Source organism: Gastrolobium bilobum, unplaced genomic scaffold (genome assembly GCF_033153095.1).
Source record: "Gastrolobium bilobum isolate Gb01-03AN ecotype WA unplaced genomic scaffold, APGP_CSIRO_Gbil_v1 utg1531, whole genome shotgun sequence".
Taxonomy (NCBI): Eukaryota; Viridiplantae; Streptophyta; class Magnoliopsida; order Fabales; family Fabaceae; genus Gastrolobium; species Gastrolobium bilobum.
The window spans coordinates 212,683-231,934 of NW_026896587.1; the positions used below are offsets into that span (position 1 = coordinate 212,683).

Here is a 19,252-nt window from a genome sequence, read left to right on the forward strand (position 1 = left end):
ATAGTAGCTAGTAGTAATAAATTAATCCAATATTATCATATAATGTTTATTATATATATTTGGGATCCAAAAAAAAAAGTAGCTATTTTCAATTTTGATCTATGCAAACTTAAAGTTAACCTCTTGTATATGATTTGGCATTTTGTTTTTGGTAAAAAAAAGTTTATCAAGATTACATCGTCTCATTCCAAGAATATGATGAGATGCCGTAAATGTTTACAACGACTTATACTGATACATAAAAATATTTACAAAAATATACACTACACTTACAAAAAAAAAATTTGATTTACAAAACAAAAATTACCTGAACCAAATAACTTCATTTTTTTTTTCTTGACAGTGTTGGATTTCACGTTTTTAACCAATCTTAACTTACATTTTCATGTGCAGTTTGAGTTCATATTTATATATAGGGTTATACATGTATAATGTTACATGAAAAACACTATTTGGTCTTACACAAATATAAAAGAAGAGAGAGAAAATGAGTTGAGGAAAAAGAAAATAAAAAATTGTAGACCCCACGTTTATTTGTTTGTGTAGGAAAACAAGCTTTCATCATGTTACATAATAGATACATTTCCCTTATATATATTAGCCACTCTCAAAATGGTTTTGGACCAATTCCATATCCAACACGTGGCTGAATTACAATTTCATACACCTTCTCATATTTAATTTAACATGATTTATGTTATGTAATGAATTTGAACAAAAAAATATTCCCATTAATTATTGACCAATAATCTATTATTAAATTATTAAGATTTATGATATTAAAATTAGGCAATAGAACAACTACAGAGTCTACTCTCATAATTGTCGACATAATAGGTTTCCTTTTTATTAGACTATATTGAGGGTTTTTTAAACCGAAAATTAAGTGGTAGACAATAGTGATGACTAGTGTTTGAATTTTCCTAGCTAGCTTGCTCGTTTCTTAATGTAATTTTATATATATTGTATACAAGTTGCGCGGCAATGTTTATTTCCTCAATACGACAAAACATGAGTCTGCACTCACAGACAGGAATAAAATCAATACAAATGATAAAGCCCTAAAAGAATAATGTTTATTTCACGAAACATCTAGGCAGTTTTATAAAATAATAATGTCACGAAATAAGAATAAAACGAAATGAAATAAGTCGGAGCAAAATAATCATTGTCAATCAATTATTTCACATATTTGACATTTTTTTTGGTATATCATATATTTGTCTTCTAAATTTATTTAATTATTCGGTACAGAAAATAATATGAAACAATATTAAATTTGATATAAATACTTTTATGAAAAAATTGAATTTTGACTCCTGTTATGTATAATATATATTTGCATTTAATTTTTTCTAACCTAATAAGAAACAAATTCTGTTAAACAAAAAAGGAGAAAAATACTATATTTGCAACAACACAAAAACTGAGGGAAAAATATTTCTGCAGTTATTGCGGATAAGTTATCTGCATTTATTTCCAAAACGACGTCGTTTTGATATTGAAATCTTAAAAAATTATAAATATAAAGACTATTATAACTTTGAAATAAATTAAAATTACAAAAACACCATGATTTCTGTCACAAAACGACGTCGTATTAGGTTTACTGCAGATAACTTATATGCATTAACTGCAGAAAAAATAAATCCAAAAACTAAATATAAAATGGTTTGGATTAAAAAATATACATTTATAAATATTTTCTCCCGTGATACTTTGAATAATAACTACTTATATTATATTATTATACTTCTAAATTTTTTCACATATTTAGAAAATCATTACTCTTAAAAATTTGACATGAGTATTTAAAATAAATCACAATTTATGAGCGTGGGTAAAAAAATAAAACAATGATTTATACATAATAAAATTGATATATAGAGAATAATAATTATGATTATATAAATTAAATAAGACTATATAAAAAAAATTAGATCTTATTCACCCAATTTTCTCTAAGCGTGAATAATATTTCCTAGTTTTATATAATGAGACATAAAATAAAATTACTAATTCATTTCTTTTTCTCTAATGAACATTAAAATGCCTATTTCTTAAATTGAAGATGGAATAGGATTACATATATCCTTCGTACTACAGCTAACATAGCTCTTCTTGTATTTGCTCTTTAGCGGTTTATACACATCTTCAACGGTAAGGATATTATTATTATTTTTTGTCATGCAGACACTAATTATCTCCTTTAAATTCATACAAATTTTTAATTATGAATAACATCTTTATTTTTTTTAGTCATATACATAATTTTAAACTACAAGAAAAAATATTCTTACAGTTTCTCCCTTATATAAGTTTTTCGGGCTACACAGTCGCTTTCAAGCATTATCCCTTATGCATCCCTCTCTTCACATTTATATAATTCATTTAACTCTAATCAATCTGATTGCCACTGAGTTGTTTTATTTTGTAACATCCCGAGCGCGAGGACGGGGAGTGATCGCCGATGCAAAGAGGCACGGACAAGGAGAGGCTCCTGACAGGCTTCCAGCGGGTACATGCATGAATGAATCGAATCGACACCCGAAAGAGAGAGATTTCAAAGGCTGTGCAGGTATAAGACTGCACAGTTTGGAATAGCTTATAAGAATTAATTGGTACTACCTATGCTAACAAGATGCATCTTCTTTTCGGTAGCCCGGATCGGAAGAACTCCACAATTAAGCGTGCTTGACTTGGAGAAATTCCGAGATAAGTGACCTCCTGGAAAGTTTTTTCGAAAAGTGTGCGGGTGAGGAAAAAGAATACTGAAAAGTCTCGTGTTAATATGTGGGGATAGTTATTGATTCTTGAAGCGGTTGGGCGGTCGGACGTTACATAATTCCACGTAGCACGTAGATTACGGACATAGTTTGTGCAGTTGTATTATATATTAATTAATGGAAAATTGTACTAAATACGCTACTTGAGATTATATGTTTCCTTAATATATTTATAAAGATTGTGAAAATAACCTTTTTTTACCCCCTTGTAAATTAATATTTTTTCAAGTCGAACCCCTTTGCTTAGCATCACTGGATGATTATAAGTCAATGATTTTTGCGTAGGAGACAAGTATGCTGAAAGTAACCCTTTGTTATATACGCCTCAGTTCTTTTTTGCTTTTTGTTCTTCACTTAAATTCCAACATGAAAGCTAATTTTTCCACTCAGTGACGGCTGCTTGAGATAGCATCCCCTTTTTATTAAAGAAGTTCGAGAGAATGAGGATGTAACGAGAAAATAAAAAACAGAACAAATGTCAGTTTTCCGCTACCCCACGGTGTTGGCCACGCTCGTACATTGTAAGTTTGCCTTCTTTTCTTTTTTTGTTGTTGCACAGGGCAATAGGTACTGCAGTTGGAGACGATAAAACAAATTGAAAGCACATCGTTTCAGCCTCAACTTCCATTAACTTAGTCCTCTACCTACCCCAATAGGAGGAGTCCCCGCAAGTGATTATCTCTCATTCTCAAACATCAACTTTGACTTGGTCCATTCTTCTTCCACTTCGCTTTTCATTACAGCAGAAGAAAAGAATCTTTGTACCAATAAAAAGAATCTCCATTGAAAATGACATAATAATAAACTTCAGTTCATTTTTTCCCCAGTGGAAACTGAATTTTATAAAGACAGTCCTTGCTTGTCCAGTGTTGCATATATGCATTGTGCTCTAACCTTATTTAGCTAGGATGTTTGGTGTGATATATAAGACTTGATAGTATAAGTTTATACTATACGTTATTAATATTTTTAGTTGTTTGGTGTGATCATCATATAGTATAAGCTTATAGAGCAAAATCCCTTAATACATCAAAATGATGTATAACTTAATCAGGCCTGAAAGAGTAGGATGAGGCCTGACAAGGGATTGATTTATTAATATTGCTTACAAATACGATTCTCAAAAATTAATATATCATTTCAATATTAATATATTAAAATAATTTTTTTTAATATATTAATTTTTAAAATATTTGAGGATATTATCTTATACAATATCATACCGAACACTAGATAATATTAAAATTTAACCATATCTTATCTTATACTATGCATGAAATATGTCCTTATTTATTTTTGTTTGGTCGAAGGATCAAAAGTTGAAGGCTCCCGGGCCAACAGAAAACAACTCTAAAAAGTGAGGGGCCCAACAAGGACATGCCCAGCTGAGCACTATGGCAAAGCAAAAGGAAAAAGAAAAAACATCACAAGCAAGCTTGCCTGGCAAAGCAATTTACCCTAGGATTCTACTTCTAACAATAGAGCCTTCCTTGCAAACCCAATGAGCAACAAAAACATGAAGAATATCTCAAGCCTAAGCCCAAGTAAAACAGTTGAGTAATGGAGACCGTTCGCTAAGATTTTCTTTGGGAAACATGTTCGGATAAAGATAACGGCCCAAAAGAAATGTCAATCTAAAAAATATTCAATACAACAACAGTCCAAGCCTTCTGTACAGCCACAGGCTACAAGACAAAGCAACATTGACCCACACGGTATGACCATTTGCCATGTCCATGATCGACTTGGTATATGTCAGGGTGCTGTCCCCACTCTCTCATCATTCATGACAGCAGAGAACCGTTGATTCATCTCCCCTTTAAACACTCAATAGACACTTGAGGCTGTTAATTGCTTAAGGACGATTACGTTTTTTGGTGGGTGAAAGCGAAATTGCGCAATATATGATATGATGAGGAATTCTGAAGAGCAAAAATGATATTGACTGCCATTTGAACATGTAGATGTAGTGATCAAATATTATGTCCCGTGACTGTGAGTGAGATTCATGCTTAGTAGCATTTACCTAACAAGTCATGGGCATGTCTGCGCTACCTTTCCCATACTCAGGATCCCCCTCTCCATCTCTTCCTGTTTCTCAACAAAAATGGTTTAAAATCAAACCCAATTCCAATATAAACACGTCCTTATTAATCCAAAGCTGCCACAACCAACCAGAGCACATTAACAGCAATGGCCATGCCAGATTTCCAGAGAAGAATCCTTTCATCAACCCCGCATTCTCCACCTTTGTCCCTCCCAGACCTCGAAGGATAATCCTGGTTAGGCATGGAGAGAGCCAAGGAAACGTGGATGAGACCGAGTACACGAGGGTGGCTGATCCCAAGATAGGCCTCACCAACAGAGGCAAGGCCCAAGCAGAGGACTGTGGCTACAGGATCAAGAACATGATTGAAGAAGATGGTGACGAAAATTGGCAAGTTTACTTCTATGTATCCCCATACAGAAGGACCCTCGAAACATTGAAAAGCCTCGCTCGTCCCTTTGAACGCTCAAGAATCGCTGGCTTCAGAGAAGAGCCTCGCATTCGAGAACAAGATTTCGGTATTGACTGTTTCCAAATCGAACCAGGCCTAGTACTAGTTTGGGCTGTATGTTTTTCTGATTCGGTTCACTAATTGTTTCTATCATTTATGTTGAAAAAGGGAATTTTCAAAACAGAGAAAAGATGCGAGTGCATAAAGGAATGCGCATGCTATATGGTCGTTTCTTTTACAGATTTCCAGATGGGGAATCCGCAGCTGATGTATATGATAGAATCACAGGTAATAATGTGGTTTTGGGAAATCAAACTTGAAACTTGAAACATGTGTAAAACCAGTGATGCAGAGTTTGATATGTGGTAGCAGGATTCAGAGAAACGCTGAGAGCAGATATTAATATTGGACGATATCAGCCACCTGGGGGTAAGAAAGCAGACATGAACTTGGTCATCGTGTCGCATGGTCTGACACTTCGAGTTTTTCTCATGAGATGGTACAAATGGACCGTCCAACAGTTCGAGGGTCTCAACAACATGGGCAATGGAAATATGCTTGTCATGGAAAAGGGTTATGGGGGAAGGTACTCCTCTCTTTTTGTTTTTTCTCACTTTCTATTAACACACACATGACGCATAACTCTTCTTTCATATGGAAATCTAAACGCTGAGAGAACGCATAAACAGGTATAGCTTAGTGATGCATCACGATGAAGAAGAGCTAAGACGATTTGGATTGACTGATGAAATGCTAATTGATCAGGAGTGGTGAGAATTAAGATCCTTTTCCTCCTCCTACTTTTGCCCTTTTGCTTTTTTATCTTCTTTGAGTTGTGTTTGCAATTTGAGTTAGCTGACCAATCTGATGGCTGATACATCATGAAGGCACAAATATGCAAGGCCTGCTGATCTGAATTATGATTGTCCAATGGTGAATTCCTTCTTTCCCCATCTCCATGAAGGAACAACAAGTAGGCCTCAACAAGAAGGGTGATCGATAGTGTATAGCAACCTCACTGTCAACGCACAGGCTACACAGCATAATTATCAGTTAAAATTACGATAGTGAATTTCTGTAACATAATTAGTAGAAAAAACTATACCAAAAAATTTAAAAAAAATTGTGGAAGAACTATGTGATTATATGCTGTATACAGTTAACTGCTACAGCCTACATGATCACGTGTGCCTATTTAACTCCTAAATTATGTAGTTACTGCTAGCTAGGATCAGTTGGTTAGTTTCTAGCAAATACTGGTTAGCTGAGATGATTACAAATACCTACAGCATTTCTCAAATTTTAGTTATTAACATGATATATCGGAAGATTTCTTCCTCTCTGCGATTCTTTTTGGTCTGCTTTTCTCTTTTTGGTTCATCTCAAAGCTTGAGTAACTCCTTCCATGGCCAATTCTATGAGCAACTGTTCTCAGAGATCTCATTCTCCCTCAAACTCGCATCTCCATTACCTGACAAATCCTTATAACCCATATTTCACTTCGTCCCAATCCCAAACCAATTTTACCAAATTATTTGGTCGGTGGATAAACCAGAAAAAGTTATGCATTGTCATTTTTGGGAATATAGAAAATGAAAATCTGACATTGAACAATTCAACACAATGCATAATTACTGGATTAAGTATTCGTTTTTTCGTTGTATTTACACGTAGACCGTCGTGGAAGGAAAATTACGGTATTAAGCCATTGAACAAACAAGACATCGATGATTATTTTATTTTGCTAATGCTAGAAAAAGGTGAGAAAGTAAGAATTAAGGAGTCCAAAACCTTATACATCTTCCAAAAAGTAATGGGTGGTATGGTTCCACTAATTGTCCAAAAACCAAAAACATGATTTGGAGATGCGGGGTATCGATCCCCGTACCTCTCGCATGCTAAGCGAGCGCTCTACCATCTGAGCTACATCCCCTTTCCGACATTCGTATACATTTTAACAATAACTTTGAAATATATGATCTCACTTTTAACTTCCTTAACAAGAGTCGCATTCTTATTCAAATGCATACAACGTTTTTATTTCAGGAAACGTATAATTGAATGCAAGGGTAAAACTTTGTTAACGCTGATAATACATCAAAATCAAATCCTTTTGATTTTTTATTTCCACTTAGTATAGTTAAAGCTGCTAATTGTAAATTTATTTTGGTTTTTATGCATACATGGGCTGAAAATAAAACATTCTATATATTCAAAATTCATAGTACAACTAATTTATTTACTTATCTTGGTTTGTAGTTAGTAATATTTGATGGTTAAAGCATATACCGTTAGGGTAAATCTTAGCACATTTATTGTATTAAAGAATATTTTTAAGAAAAAGAGGATGGGTTAGGCGCGTCCTTTCACGCGCGCGATAAATTTTTCTTCTGCTAGGGTTTCGTAATCAAAGATTTCTGAAATTAATGGAGGAAGCGATCAATAATAACGGAGATGTTCTGTCATTGGAGAGAAAGAGTACTAAGAGAAACAAGAACGGGGAGGAGATCCCAACGGAGGCTCGCATGCGTGAAGCTGTTGAGGAGTTCCAATCTGGTTCGGTTAAGCCGAAGCTAAGGTCATTCGCTGAAGTCATAGGAGAGGAGAACGGTGTTGCTGGTGACTCCCTTCCTTGGTTAATTGAGGAAGAATCCCCTGATTTGGAACCGCTAGATCCAAGTTTGGGGGAAATTTCAGAATGGGGTTTTCAAACTATCCTCAGGGAGGATGGATCAGTAGAAATAAGGAGCAATAGAGATGCGAGAGCCAGGATGCGGCAACGTTGGAAGAATGCTCTGATAGTTAAATTGCTGGGAAAGAAAATTGGTGTGGGGTTCATGAAGAAGAGGTTAGAGGCTCTTTGGGCCAAGGCTGGGAGTATCACTGTGGCCGATCTTGGGAACGAATTTTTCTCGGTGAGATTTAGTAATTTAGTGGATCTCAATCTTGCTATCACGGGTGGGCCTTGGGTAATTCTGGGGCAGTACCTTGCCACAAGAAAATGGGAACCGTGCTTCGACCCTGACAAGGCCAACATACATAAGGTGGCAGCCTGGGTCCGTCTCCCAGGGATTCCCCAAGAATATTGTGAGTTTCCCTTCCTTAACCATCTGGGTACTGTGATTGGGAAAGTTCTCAAAGTAGATAGAACCACTTCCACGGGAGATCTTGCTCGATTTGCGAGAGTTTGTATCGAAATTGATCTATCTAAACCGTTGAGAGGTGGTTATATTCTGGATGGGTGCAGGAAGAGAGTGGAGTATGAGGGTCTTTTTCTGATATGTCTTAAATGCGGGAGGCATGGGCACAACTCGGATTCCTTGATTTTGTCAAGGCTACTACCCTAGTTAAAACTGAACTGAACCAGGACCATCCGGTGGTAATGCCAGATAACCAAGGTGTAGGTCCTTGGATGGTGGTCCAGCGGAGGAAAAGGAATCAGCAGCAAGGCCAGAAGAAGGATGCGACATTTGGCAGGAGCTTTGGGGAGGACATTTCGAATAATAAGAATGGGAAAGGAGTAGAGAACAATTCCAAAGTTGAGAAAATGGGTCAGGTTGGTAACTCTGAAGGGTATCCAGGATCAGGCAAGGCTGTTGCAGCAGTGAACAAAGAGAATGAGAACTTGAAGAACAAATCTCATTCCCCTGTTGTAGGAATGAACTTCTCAGTTGTGGCTTCGGATCTGAGTAAGAAGGGGTCAGGAACTAAGACCCCTATGTTAACTAACAAGAAGCTTTCGTCCAGGATTCATACTGCTAAAGGCAAAGGGCATATCCAGCATTTTCATTCATCTTCTGCTATGGGTAGTAGCTCTCTGGATCTGAATGGCTGTGGGAATACTTCACAGTCTAAGGTGGAGCACCAGAAGGGGAGTACTTGGGGGGATAGGATGATGGTGGAGGAAAAATGCATAGTGGAGGGCAACATGGTTCCTGTTGATGAGAATTTGTCAAGTGTTGATATGACTAGTACTGAGGCAGTGGCTATTCATGAACCTCCTGATCAAGTCATGAGGGAAGTTTCTAAGATTTCTGAAGCCATGTCAAGTATGGAATGTGTACCTTCTTTAGGTAATTCATTAGCCAATTCTGTGAGGGTTGACAGCGATATTATCTGTGATGAACAGATCTCTGTTTTGAGGGAATCTGAGTTTGTTAGCCTTGAATTAAGTAGCAAGAACTTTGGAATCTTGCAACCAACTCAGCATTCATTATGAATATTTTTACTTGGAATTGTAGAGGTGCTGCCAAAAAACAATTTAAAAGCACCTTTAGGAGATTCTGTAGGAAACATGGTGTAGGAGTGGCTGCTGTTTTAGAGCCTAGAGTTAGTGGAAGTAAAGCTCTTAAAATCATTCGCAGTTTAGGGTTTTCTAACCATTTAATTGTAGATGCTAATGGCTTTGCTGGAGGCATTTGGATTTTGTGGAATAATAGGGATGTGAAAATTTCTCTAATTAATAAGCATGATCAATTTCTGCATTGCTGGGTTGAGTTTCCTGAGATGCAGGGATTTTTTTGGACTGCTGTATATGCTAGTTGCTTGGTCGAACCGAGAGTTGCTCGAGAATATTTCTTTCAGAGAGCAAAAGTGTAGAGTAGTAATCAGGATTGCCAACAGGAGAAATCTACTCTGACTAAGAGCAACCCTCTTCAACTATACGCAAGCGTACGTGTCAAGCAATATAGGGTATTATAGCCCTAGATTTATCGTCCTCAGGGAGCAGTTGTGAAGTAAGAAGCGCTAAAGGAAACTTAATTTGTAAAATGGAGCAATAAAAGAAATCACTATTCTCAGCTAAGCTTCACAAAGAGCAATCTCTGGGCAGCTAGTTAAACAATGTTAACCATTCTGAACCAGATGAGAGCAGTGAATGACTTAGCATGGTCATCGAATAAAATGGCATCAATTGAAGTAACTTTAAGAGCAGTCAACGAAATGAAAGTAATAGCATCAGCTAGTAAAACACAGTTCAGTTATCGTGAGGAAAAGGTTGTGATAGGAATTGAGTTAAGATTAATTTCAGGAAGAAAAAGATCAAGTAGGTGTTACGGGTTCCATGTTTTCATCCCTTTGGTTAACCCTGCCTGGTAGCATATTTTACAAGTGGATTTTGCTCCTTCCCTTGTTTTGCTATAGGTAAGCAGAGGGTAAGGCCATACTCTCCACGTTACTCCATAGTACTTGGAGTTATATGCAAGGAAACCATGCTGCCTTCTCAAAAGAGCAGGGATTCACATGGCAGTGCTCCCCATTCCAGGTGTTTATCCCTCCTTTCTTCAGGCTAAACTACCCCAGGATTTTGAGAATGCTCCACACGCCTTTGTCAGTGTTTCATCAACCGAGTGGTCCCGTGATGAGGTTGCCAGCCCAAAGGGTTTCACAAAATCAACAAATTAAACCAAAGAGCAACTGAAAGTTCATTTATAAAATATGTGTTCCTTACAAAGCTATCCTAAGACATAAGGGATTACTTCTATGGAACCCTCACCTACTTAGAGGACGTTAGCTCCTAGTGAGCATTTTTACAAAGAAATAAGAAAAAAAGAGATAACCAGTCCTAGGATGGGTGCTGATTCCCTTTATGAGGATTGCTTGTTCCTTTTATAGGGTTCTTCATTTGATCTCCATTGTTCCTTTCATCAAGGGTCGTGCTTTGTCTAAATCCTCTCCAATGGTAGCTTTGCTTCTTGCCAGCTTGGCCTTAAATGGAAGTGGTCCCCCTTGCTTTTGGCTCCCTTTGTGAGTAGGAGTATCGGATTCAGGGTGGCACCTCCACTCCTTCTGCTGTAGCTGACGTGGCGGCTCCCCATTGCTCAGCTTCTTTGCTTTCGTACTGTAGCAGAGGCAGCACCTCCACTCCTTCTGCTGTAGCTGACGTGGCAGCTCCCCATTGCTTCTTTTGACTGCTGTTGTACTATAGCAGACTTCTTTTTCCTTTCTGCGCAACACTCCTTCTTCTCTCTTCATTTTGTGGTTCCTTTTGATGGGCCTTAGGTGTCCTGAACAAAGCAAACTAACCCAATAGTCATATGTGAAAAAGATAATGTTAAATTTGCTCCAGGTCTACCTTAATTCCCACTTTCGGCATTGCTCTGGTCCACTATTCAAAACAGTTGCTCTATATGAAAAGAAGAAGGTTAAAGGGCGTGATTTATAACCAAAACATGGGTTTTGTGGAACAATTTTCACTTAATGGGCCTCAACTCTTGAGGACTATCACTAGTCCTCATGAAGATACTCGACAAGTGTTGTGGGAGGAATTGAAGCATATAGGCAGATTGATGTTGGATCCTTGGCTTATAACTGGTGACTTTAACGAAATAGCTATGGCTTCTGAAAAAAGAGGGGGAGGTCCTGTGGATTTGAGCAGATGCAAACGGTTTGCTAATGTTCTCAATGCTTGCGGGATGATGGACTTGGGTGGTGGGGGAAAGAGGTTCACTTGGAGAGGTCCTAAATTTCTCCACCTTGATAGAGTTTTTAAGAGACTAGATAGAGCTGTCAGTAATGAAGAGTGGAGAAGTTCTTTTGAGGAGGCTGATATTCTGGTTCTTCCAAGATTATTTTCTAATCACAGCCCAGTTCTGGTTAGAATGGCTAAGGAAGATTCCTGTTGGAGAGAGAGGCCTTTTAGATTCCAAGCTACTTGGCAGAATGATGCTAGGTTTTCTGATCTTCTAAAGGCTAATTGGGATCCCACTGTTGGGCTGCTGGTCATCTTACGCTCCTTTGTCCCTGTGTTAAAATATTGGAACAACAACATCTTCGGTTTCACTCATCACAGGAAAAATAGGATTATTGCTAGGTTGGAGGGCATTGAGGATCAGCTGTGTTCCTCGAATAGCTATCATTTGGAAGCTCTGGAGGCTGAATTAAATAAGGAACTGTCTGTTATTCTTGACCAAGAAGAGCTGATATGGTTTCAGAAATCAAGGGGTGACTGGATTAAAGATGGTGACAGGAATACTAGGTTCTATCATACTAGTACTGTTATCCGGAGAAAAAGAAACAAAATTTTGAAGTTGCAAGATGATTTGGGGCATTGGGTGTCAGGTGAGGAGAAACTCATCAACTTAGCTAGAAGTTTTTTTCAGAATCTTTTCAAAGACAATTCTGTTGAGCATATGTGGTTTCCCACCAAAAGCTCTTGGCCGGTTATCAAGGAGAATCACATCAGCAACTTGTCTTTTGATATTTCTCTTGAGGAGGTGAAAAGAGCTTTTTTTCAAATGCCTTCTTTGAGAGCCCCTGGAGTTGATGGTTTTCCAGCATTGTTTTATCAAAGGAATTGGGAGACCCTCAAAGATCAGATTTTCAAGAGTATGCAGTTCTACTTTAAAAATCCTGATCAGATTGGCAATTTGAATCATACTCTTATTGTGTTGATTCCAAAAGTTGATAGGCCTTGCTTGATGAAGCAGTTCATACCTATAGCCCTCTGTAATACTTTATACAAAGGGTTTAGCAAGATAATTGCCAACAGAATCAAGCTTCTGCTCATGGAGCTCATTTCCCCTAACTAGGCCAGCTTTGTCCCTCAAAGACATATACAGGACAATATTATTATTGTTCAAGAGCTTGTCCATTCCATGCACAAGATGAAGGGGAAGAAGAGTTTCTCGTCCATTAAGATTGATTTGGAGAAAGCTTATGATAAGCTTAGTTGGAAGTTCATCAGATCTGTGCTTGTCGAGTTGAAATTTCCTGGTGAGTTGATTGAAGCCATCATGGGGTGTGTGTCCAGCCCTGTATTGGAAGTTTTGTGGAATGGGGCCAGAACTCCCAGTTTTCAGTCTCAGAGGGGAATTAGACAAGGGGATCCCTTATCCCCTTATCTATTTGTCCTTTGTATGGAAAAATTATCCCATTTAATAATGGATGAAGTGGATTTGGGGAACTGGTTGCCAATCAAAGTAGGTAGATATGGCCCTCTTTTGTCTCATATCATGTTTGCTGATGACATTATTCTCTTTGCTGAAGCATCCCTTGATCAACTCAGTTGCATCACCCACTGCCTAGAGAAGTTCTCTTAGATGTCTGGTCAAAGTGTTAGCATAGAAAAATCTTGTATTTATTTTTCTAAAAACACTGCTCAGGGGGTTATGAATTCTATCACTGATGTGAGTGGTTTCAAAAAGGTGGATAATCTGGGAAGGTACTTGGGGTCCATGCTGAGACATGGGAGAGTTAAGAAGGATCATTATGATGAGGTCATCTCTAGAGTGCAAAATAAACTTCAAGGCTGGAAGTCCAAATGCCTCTCCTTAGCAGGCAGGGTTACCTTAGCAAAAAGTGTTATTTCTGCTATACCTTGCTATCATATGCAGAATAATACTCTCCCTATACACGTTTGTCAGGACATTGAAAAGCTTCAAAGGAATTTTATATGGGGTGATCAAGAGGATAGAAGAAGAGCTCACTATGTTGCTTGGGAGATTATGTGTCAACCAAAGGAGTGTGGGGGTCTAGGCATTATAAACCTCAGAATCCAGAATGAAGCCTTCTTGCATAAACTGGCTTGGCAGCTGATCAAAAACCAAAACAGTTTATGGGCTAAGGTTCTGTTAGGTAAGTATGGGAGGAATCATAACCCTAACCGAAGCCTAGTGGCTAAATCTAGTGACTCAACCCTTTGGAAGAACATCTGCTTGGCTCATTCCAAGATCTTTCAGCATTTAGAATGGGTGATCATGAATGGAAAATCTGTTAGTTTTTGGACTGATGTCTGGGGTGGTTGGCAGGTACCTCTGTATGATTTGGCTCTTCTTAAGCCTCTTTTATCTGACTTGGAGTTAAAAGTCTGGGATACTGTTGATCCTAGTACGAATGATTGGAATTGGGGGTATTTGTCTAAGTTTTTGGATCAGTCCACTTGTAGAAAGATGAGCACTATTCCACCCCCTAAAGCTAGTAATCCTGAAGATTGGCTGAATTGGAAGATGGTGAGACCAGGGGTCTCAATTGTGAAGAATGCTTACTCCCATATCCTGAATCCTAACCCTGTAAAGGACAGAATCTGGGCTTCTGTTTGGAAATGGCGTGGTCCTTTTAGAATTGCAGTGTTTATTTGGATGGCCTGCTTAAATAAGTTACCGGTTAGGAGTATAACCTGCCACTGGAATGGAGGGTAGCCAAGGTGTCCTACATGTGGCTTGGAGCAGGAAACTTTGATGCATACTCTTAGGGATTGCTTAGTGGCAAGAAGAATCTGGGAGAGTTGGTTTGGAGGGAGCATTCCTAGGAGTTTTCTGGTGTCTGAAGGATTAGAATGGTTCAGATTTAACTTGGGCCAACAATATGCTTCTCATCTCTGGGAATCTTGGAAAGAGATGTTTTTTGTTACCTGTTGGTACTTATGGCAGTGGAAGAATTCTACAATTCATGATGAGTCTTTCTCTAGACCCCAAGATCCGATTCAGGGGGTCCTTTGCTACCTGTCTGGAATGAAGAGGCCTTGTAATTCTGAACCTTTTGTTGAGGTGCCAGTACTTCCTTCTTCATCTAGTGTTGTTGTGCAGGGGGACAGTATTATAATACCCCAAACTTAAACATTTAATTGATTAATTTTAATTAAATAATTCAGCATGTCTTAGTGAGTAAAATTAAGTATAAGGCTTAATTAAATGAATCTGAGTCACTTTGGAGTTAAAAAGTGTACTCAGTGAAAATTAAGGGGTATAAATGGGTGTAGGCAAAAGTACCCAAAATATAAAAATAAAATTAGAAACATTCCTAGAAAAATATTCCAGACTGTTGGGTAAAGTTTGGTAATTAATGGAGTCGAATAGATAGATGAACCAATACCCGTTAGATATCGCTTAACCAAGTTAAGTGACATAAAACAAAAGAAAACCCTTGTTCCCCCCCCATTTCAGTCGACGCCCAGAAAGAAGAGAAGAGAAGAAGAAGGAGAGGAAGAGAGGGAGAGAGAGAAAGAAAACCTAGGTTGTGCGATTTTCAACCGATTGGAGCGATTCAAAAGCCTAAATCACTTAGAATCTTCCCCTCTTTCATAATCCTAGCTTGGTTTTGAGTGGGAGTCCTTGTGGAGAGAGATATTGGCCCCCAAAGATTCGCCCCTTTTGAGAAGTGTGGGGTTTTGGGAGTTTCAACCTCCATTGAAGCTTGAGGAGCCATCAATCCTTGGTTGTGTGACCATTGGTGGTAAGATTCTAACCCTTGAACCTTGTTTTCTTGGAAAATTTCATGGTTAGGGTTTAATGAATAGTGTTTTAGGGTTTTTATGAAATGTTGAGTAGATTGGCTATGTTCAAGGAAGAATGAGGCTTAGAGTATGTTGTGAAAAATGCTAGGAATGACATTTAATCGGTAGAAATGAGTTTATAGTGTTATTTTAGTATGCTTTGATGTTTGGAGAAATCTAGGCTCGGAACTATGGATTTCCTTGCATTGTTAGCATTGTTTGATTGTATTCCTTGTGGTGATAGGATTGAGGCAAGAGGACCAAGTGGAGTGACCAACCCTTGGGGTTGTGTGCAATTGAGGAAAGCTCAAGAGCAAGGTAAACCTTTGGACCTTGGGGTTGATCCCATTGAGTGTTCCACCATACTCCATTGAGAAGAAATGGTTTATGAGATGTGATATGTAATTATGATAGTAATTGTATGCTCATGCATTGATTCATGCATTGATACCTGTTATGATTGATTGATGATTATTGATTGTTTAAGAGTAATTGAGGAATGGTTATAGAAGTAGCAATAATGAATGAGGTAATGGTTGAGGATTGTGATTGAGGTTATGAGTGATAGTATTATGATGAGGATAATTGGTAGGAACTTCCCTTGGAAACAGCCCTATGTGGATCTCCATGTGGTAAGAGCCTAAGAGAAACAGCCCTTTGAGGATCTCTCTTGGAATAGATTGAGGAAAGGACTTCCCTTGGAAACAGCCCTATGTGGATCTCCATGTGGTAAGAGCCTAAGAGAAACAGCCCATAGTGGATCTCTCTTGGAAGTCCATGTGATGCTTGTGGATAAGAATGTGTTAAGCTATTATGATTGTGTGTACATCAAAGTGAACCTTAGGGTGGAGTGATCTCCAAGGACCTCTGGTTTACTGTGATATATTCGTATATCTCACCCCGTGTTGTGGGGCATCATTTCAGGTACTGATAGAGGTGAGGTTGATCGAGGCAAGAAGCATGAGTAGACTGTACCTGATAGCTGAACATGTTGAGTTGCATGCCATTTAGCATTGCTATATGTATATTTTGATGTCATATGATGTATTTTGGAGGACTTAGTGCATGATCATTATAGTAGTAATGGGTATCTGATACATGGTTACTTGCTTTGATCATGTTCATTTTATAACTAAGTCCTTTGGCATGTACATGAGATTTGTAATTAAGAACATGATGTTAAGCTTGGTTTATCTGATTCCGCAAAGTAATACGGTTATGATCACACACTTGGTTATCTTAAGTTCAGCATGTTTTAAAAAGAAAAATTTAACCGGATTTTAATTGAACCATGTGATTGTAACTGCGCTTAATATCATAATGCGATGTTAACAAACCGGTTCTAGAATGGGGTGTTACATTTTATGGTATCAGAGCAGTTTCGTAGGGAATAACTGTTAGCTATTGTTGTGTATGTTTAGTGTTTGATGCTTTATAGTTGTTTTAGTACTCTTGATGATTATTGCATTTGTGATCACTAAGTGTGGGTCTGATCAACTCACTTCTTTGTGTAACATGTGTAGTGACATGACGAGGCACCGAAACAACCCCGGACCATCAAACACCAATGCTCAGCCAGAACCTGTTTTGGCTGCTCTTGTTAGGCCCAGAAGTGGCCGTGGGGCAACGAGCGTACAGCCTGATCCCGTGGCTGAAGCTCTTGTAGCCGTTCAGAGGGAGTTGGCTGCTAGCAGGCGAGCCAATGAAAATTTGTTAAAGACAAATGAAGACTCGCGGACTGCTATGGCCGCAATGATGACTGAGTTGAGGACGTTGAGGGGTTCTAGGCCCGTGAACCGGCAACCCACTCCTCATCCTCACACTGCTACGCCTTCTCCACCTCCTTCACAAGAAGAGGGTGTAGCGGGTAACAATGAAGGTGAGGGTAGTCACCATTCTGGAAGTCGTAGTCATCACACCGAGGTTCGTCAACCTCGAGTTGAGAATGTCGGTGACCATGGAGAGGAGGAAAGAAGATTGATATCTTTCCGAAAACACAAACCTCCTTCTTTTAAGGGAGGTTATGAGCCAATGGCGGCTGCAAAATGGCTCCAAGCGATGGAGAAAATCTTCAGGGTGATGAGATGCCCTGATGCAATGAAGCTAATCTACTCCGTGTACATGCTGGAAGAAGAAGCGGAGGATTGGTGGACTAATACCGTACAGCCCCTAGAAGCTGAAGGCCGGGAAATCACCTGGCGGTTGTTCGAGACTTTATTCTTGGATAACTACTTCCCTAGGGAGGCTAGGGAACAAAAGCAGAATGAGTATAACGATCTAAAGCAAGGGTCGATGACAATTGACCAATATTTCGCCAAGTTTAATGAATTGGTGAAAAATGCTAATATGGGAGAGCCTTACCCATTCCGGCCGAGATGACCTCTAAATTTCAATGGGGTCTGAATGAGAAGATGTCTCGGAAAATGTCAAATTGTGATATCCGTGAGTTTAGCAAATTCGTGAACCAATGCCGGAAGGTGGAAGAAGTTTATGGTGTGCCGAAAAGTAAGAAGTCTTCCGAGGCACAAGCATCGGGTGCTAGTGGAGCAACTGGCTCTGCTTCAGAAAAGGGTAAGAAGGTGGATGACAGAAATATCAAAGAAAAATTACAAGCTAGACAGTTTGAAGAAAAGTTTAAAAGAAGCGGGAGTCAACAGAGTTGGGACAATGAAAGACCTATTGTGCCAAAGTGTGACAATTGTGGCAGGCATCACAAGGGCGTTTGTTTGATGGGCCAGAACGTATGTTTTAAGTGTGGTAGACCTGGTCACTATGCGAGGAATTGTCCCCAGATCGTGGGACGAGTTGCTCATGTGCAAGTGGCCTCTGATCTTCCATTAGCGGCACATGTTAGCACTTCGACCCAACCCCAACTAGAGAGGTTCCCACACTTGACGGGAGGTATGACGCATGTAGATTAATATGACATGCATAGTTTATTGAGGTTGGAGCCACACATGCTTAGACTATGGACTCAATTATGATTGTGTGATTCGTTATGTCTAGTAATTAAAGACTAGACTATGTATTGATTGCTAAAAGATCGTAAGTTGTATGCAATGACCTTTCCATGGATGTAGTGGTAGTATTACCTCCATGAGGATAGTATCATATGAGATAGAGAATTCTCATTAAAGGTCTAGATTGAGGGGAACTTCCCTTGGAGTTAGCCTTCGGGACCTCCTTGTGGTCAGATACCTAAGAGAAACAGCCCATAGCGGATCTCTCTTGGAAGTTCCATCAGATGAGATTTTATGTATGAGGTTATTAGTAGGACCGCAGAAGGTCAGGGTTGAATATCAAGTGAATAGGTATGACCCTTGCGGAAAATGAAAGATAAAAGTGCTTGAACATATTAGTATCACCTAATTATAAATCCATAGATGATTGAATGGGTGGTTTTGTCGATTTTGAGGACAAAATCGTTAAAAAGGTGGGGTGAATATAATACCCCAAACTTAAACATTTAATTGATTAATTTTAATTAAATAATTCAGCATGTCTTAGTGAGTAAAATTAAGTATAAGGCTTAATTAAATGAATCTGAGTCACTTTGGAGTTAAAAAGTGTACTAAGTGAAAATTAAGGGGTATAAATGGGTGTAGGCAAAAGTACCCAAAATATAAAAATAAAATTAGAAACATTCCTAGAAAAATATTCCAGACTGTTGGGTAAAGTTTGGTAATTAATGGAGTCGAATAGATAGATGAACCAATACCCGTTAGATATCACTTAACCAAGTTAAGTGACATAAAACA

The 19,252-nt window shown here is 38.5% G+C and overlaps 1 protein-coding gene and 1 non-coding gene across 2 annotated transcripts; one reads left to right on the forward strand and one right to left on the reverse strand.

Annotated features, from left to right (window-relative positions):
* The first annotated feature begins 4,710 nt into the window (after window positions 1-4,710).
* On the forward strand, window positions 4,711-6,607 carry LOC133300791 (phosphoglycerate mutase-like protein AT74H). The gene is made up of 5 exons (XM_061500381.1): window positions 4,711-5,351; window positions 5,453-5,572; window positions 5,657-5,870; window positions 5,974-6,054; window positions 6,172-6,607. Exons 1-5 carry the CDS (start codon window positions 4,823-4,825, stop codon window positions 6,278-6,280), a joined length of 1,053 nt encoding a protein of 350 aa, XP_061356365.1. The 5' UTR covers window positions 4,711-4,822; the 3' UTR covers window positions 6,281-6,607.
* Window positions 6,608-7,144: 537 nt separating this feature from the next.
* TRNAA-AGC (transfer RNA alanine (anticodon AGC)) lies at window positions 7,145-7,217 on the reverse strand. The gene has a single exon. It is a non-coding gene; the product is annotated as a tRNA-Ala (tRNA).
* Window positions 7,218-19,252: the final 12,035 nt, after the last annotated feature.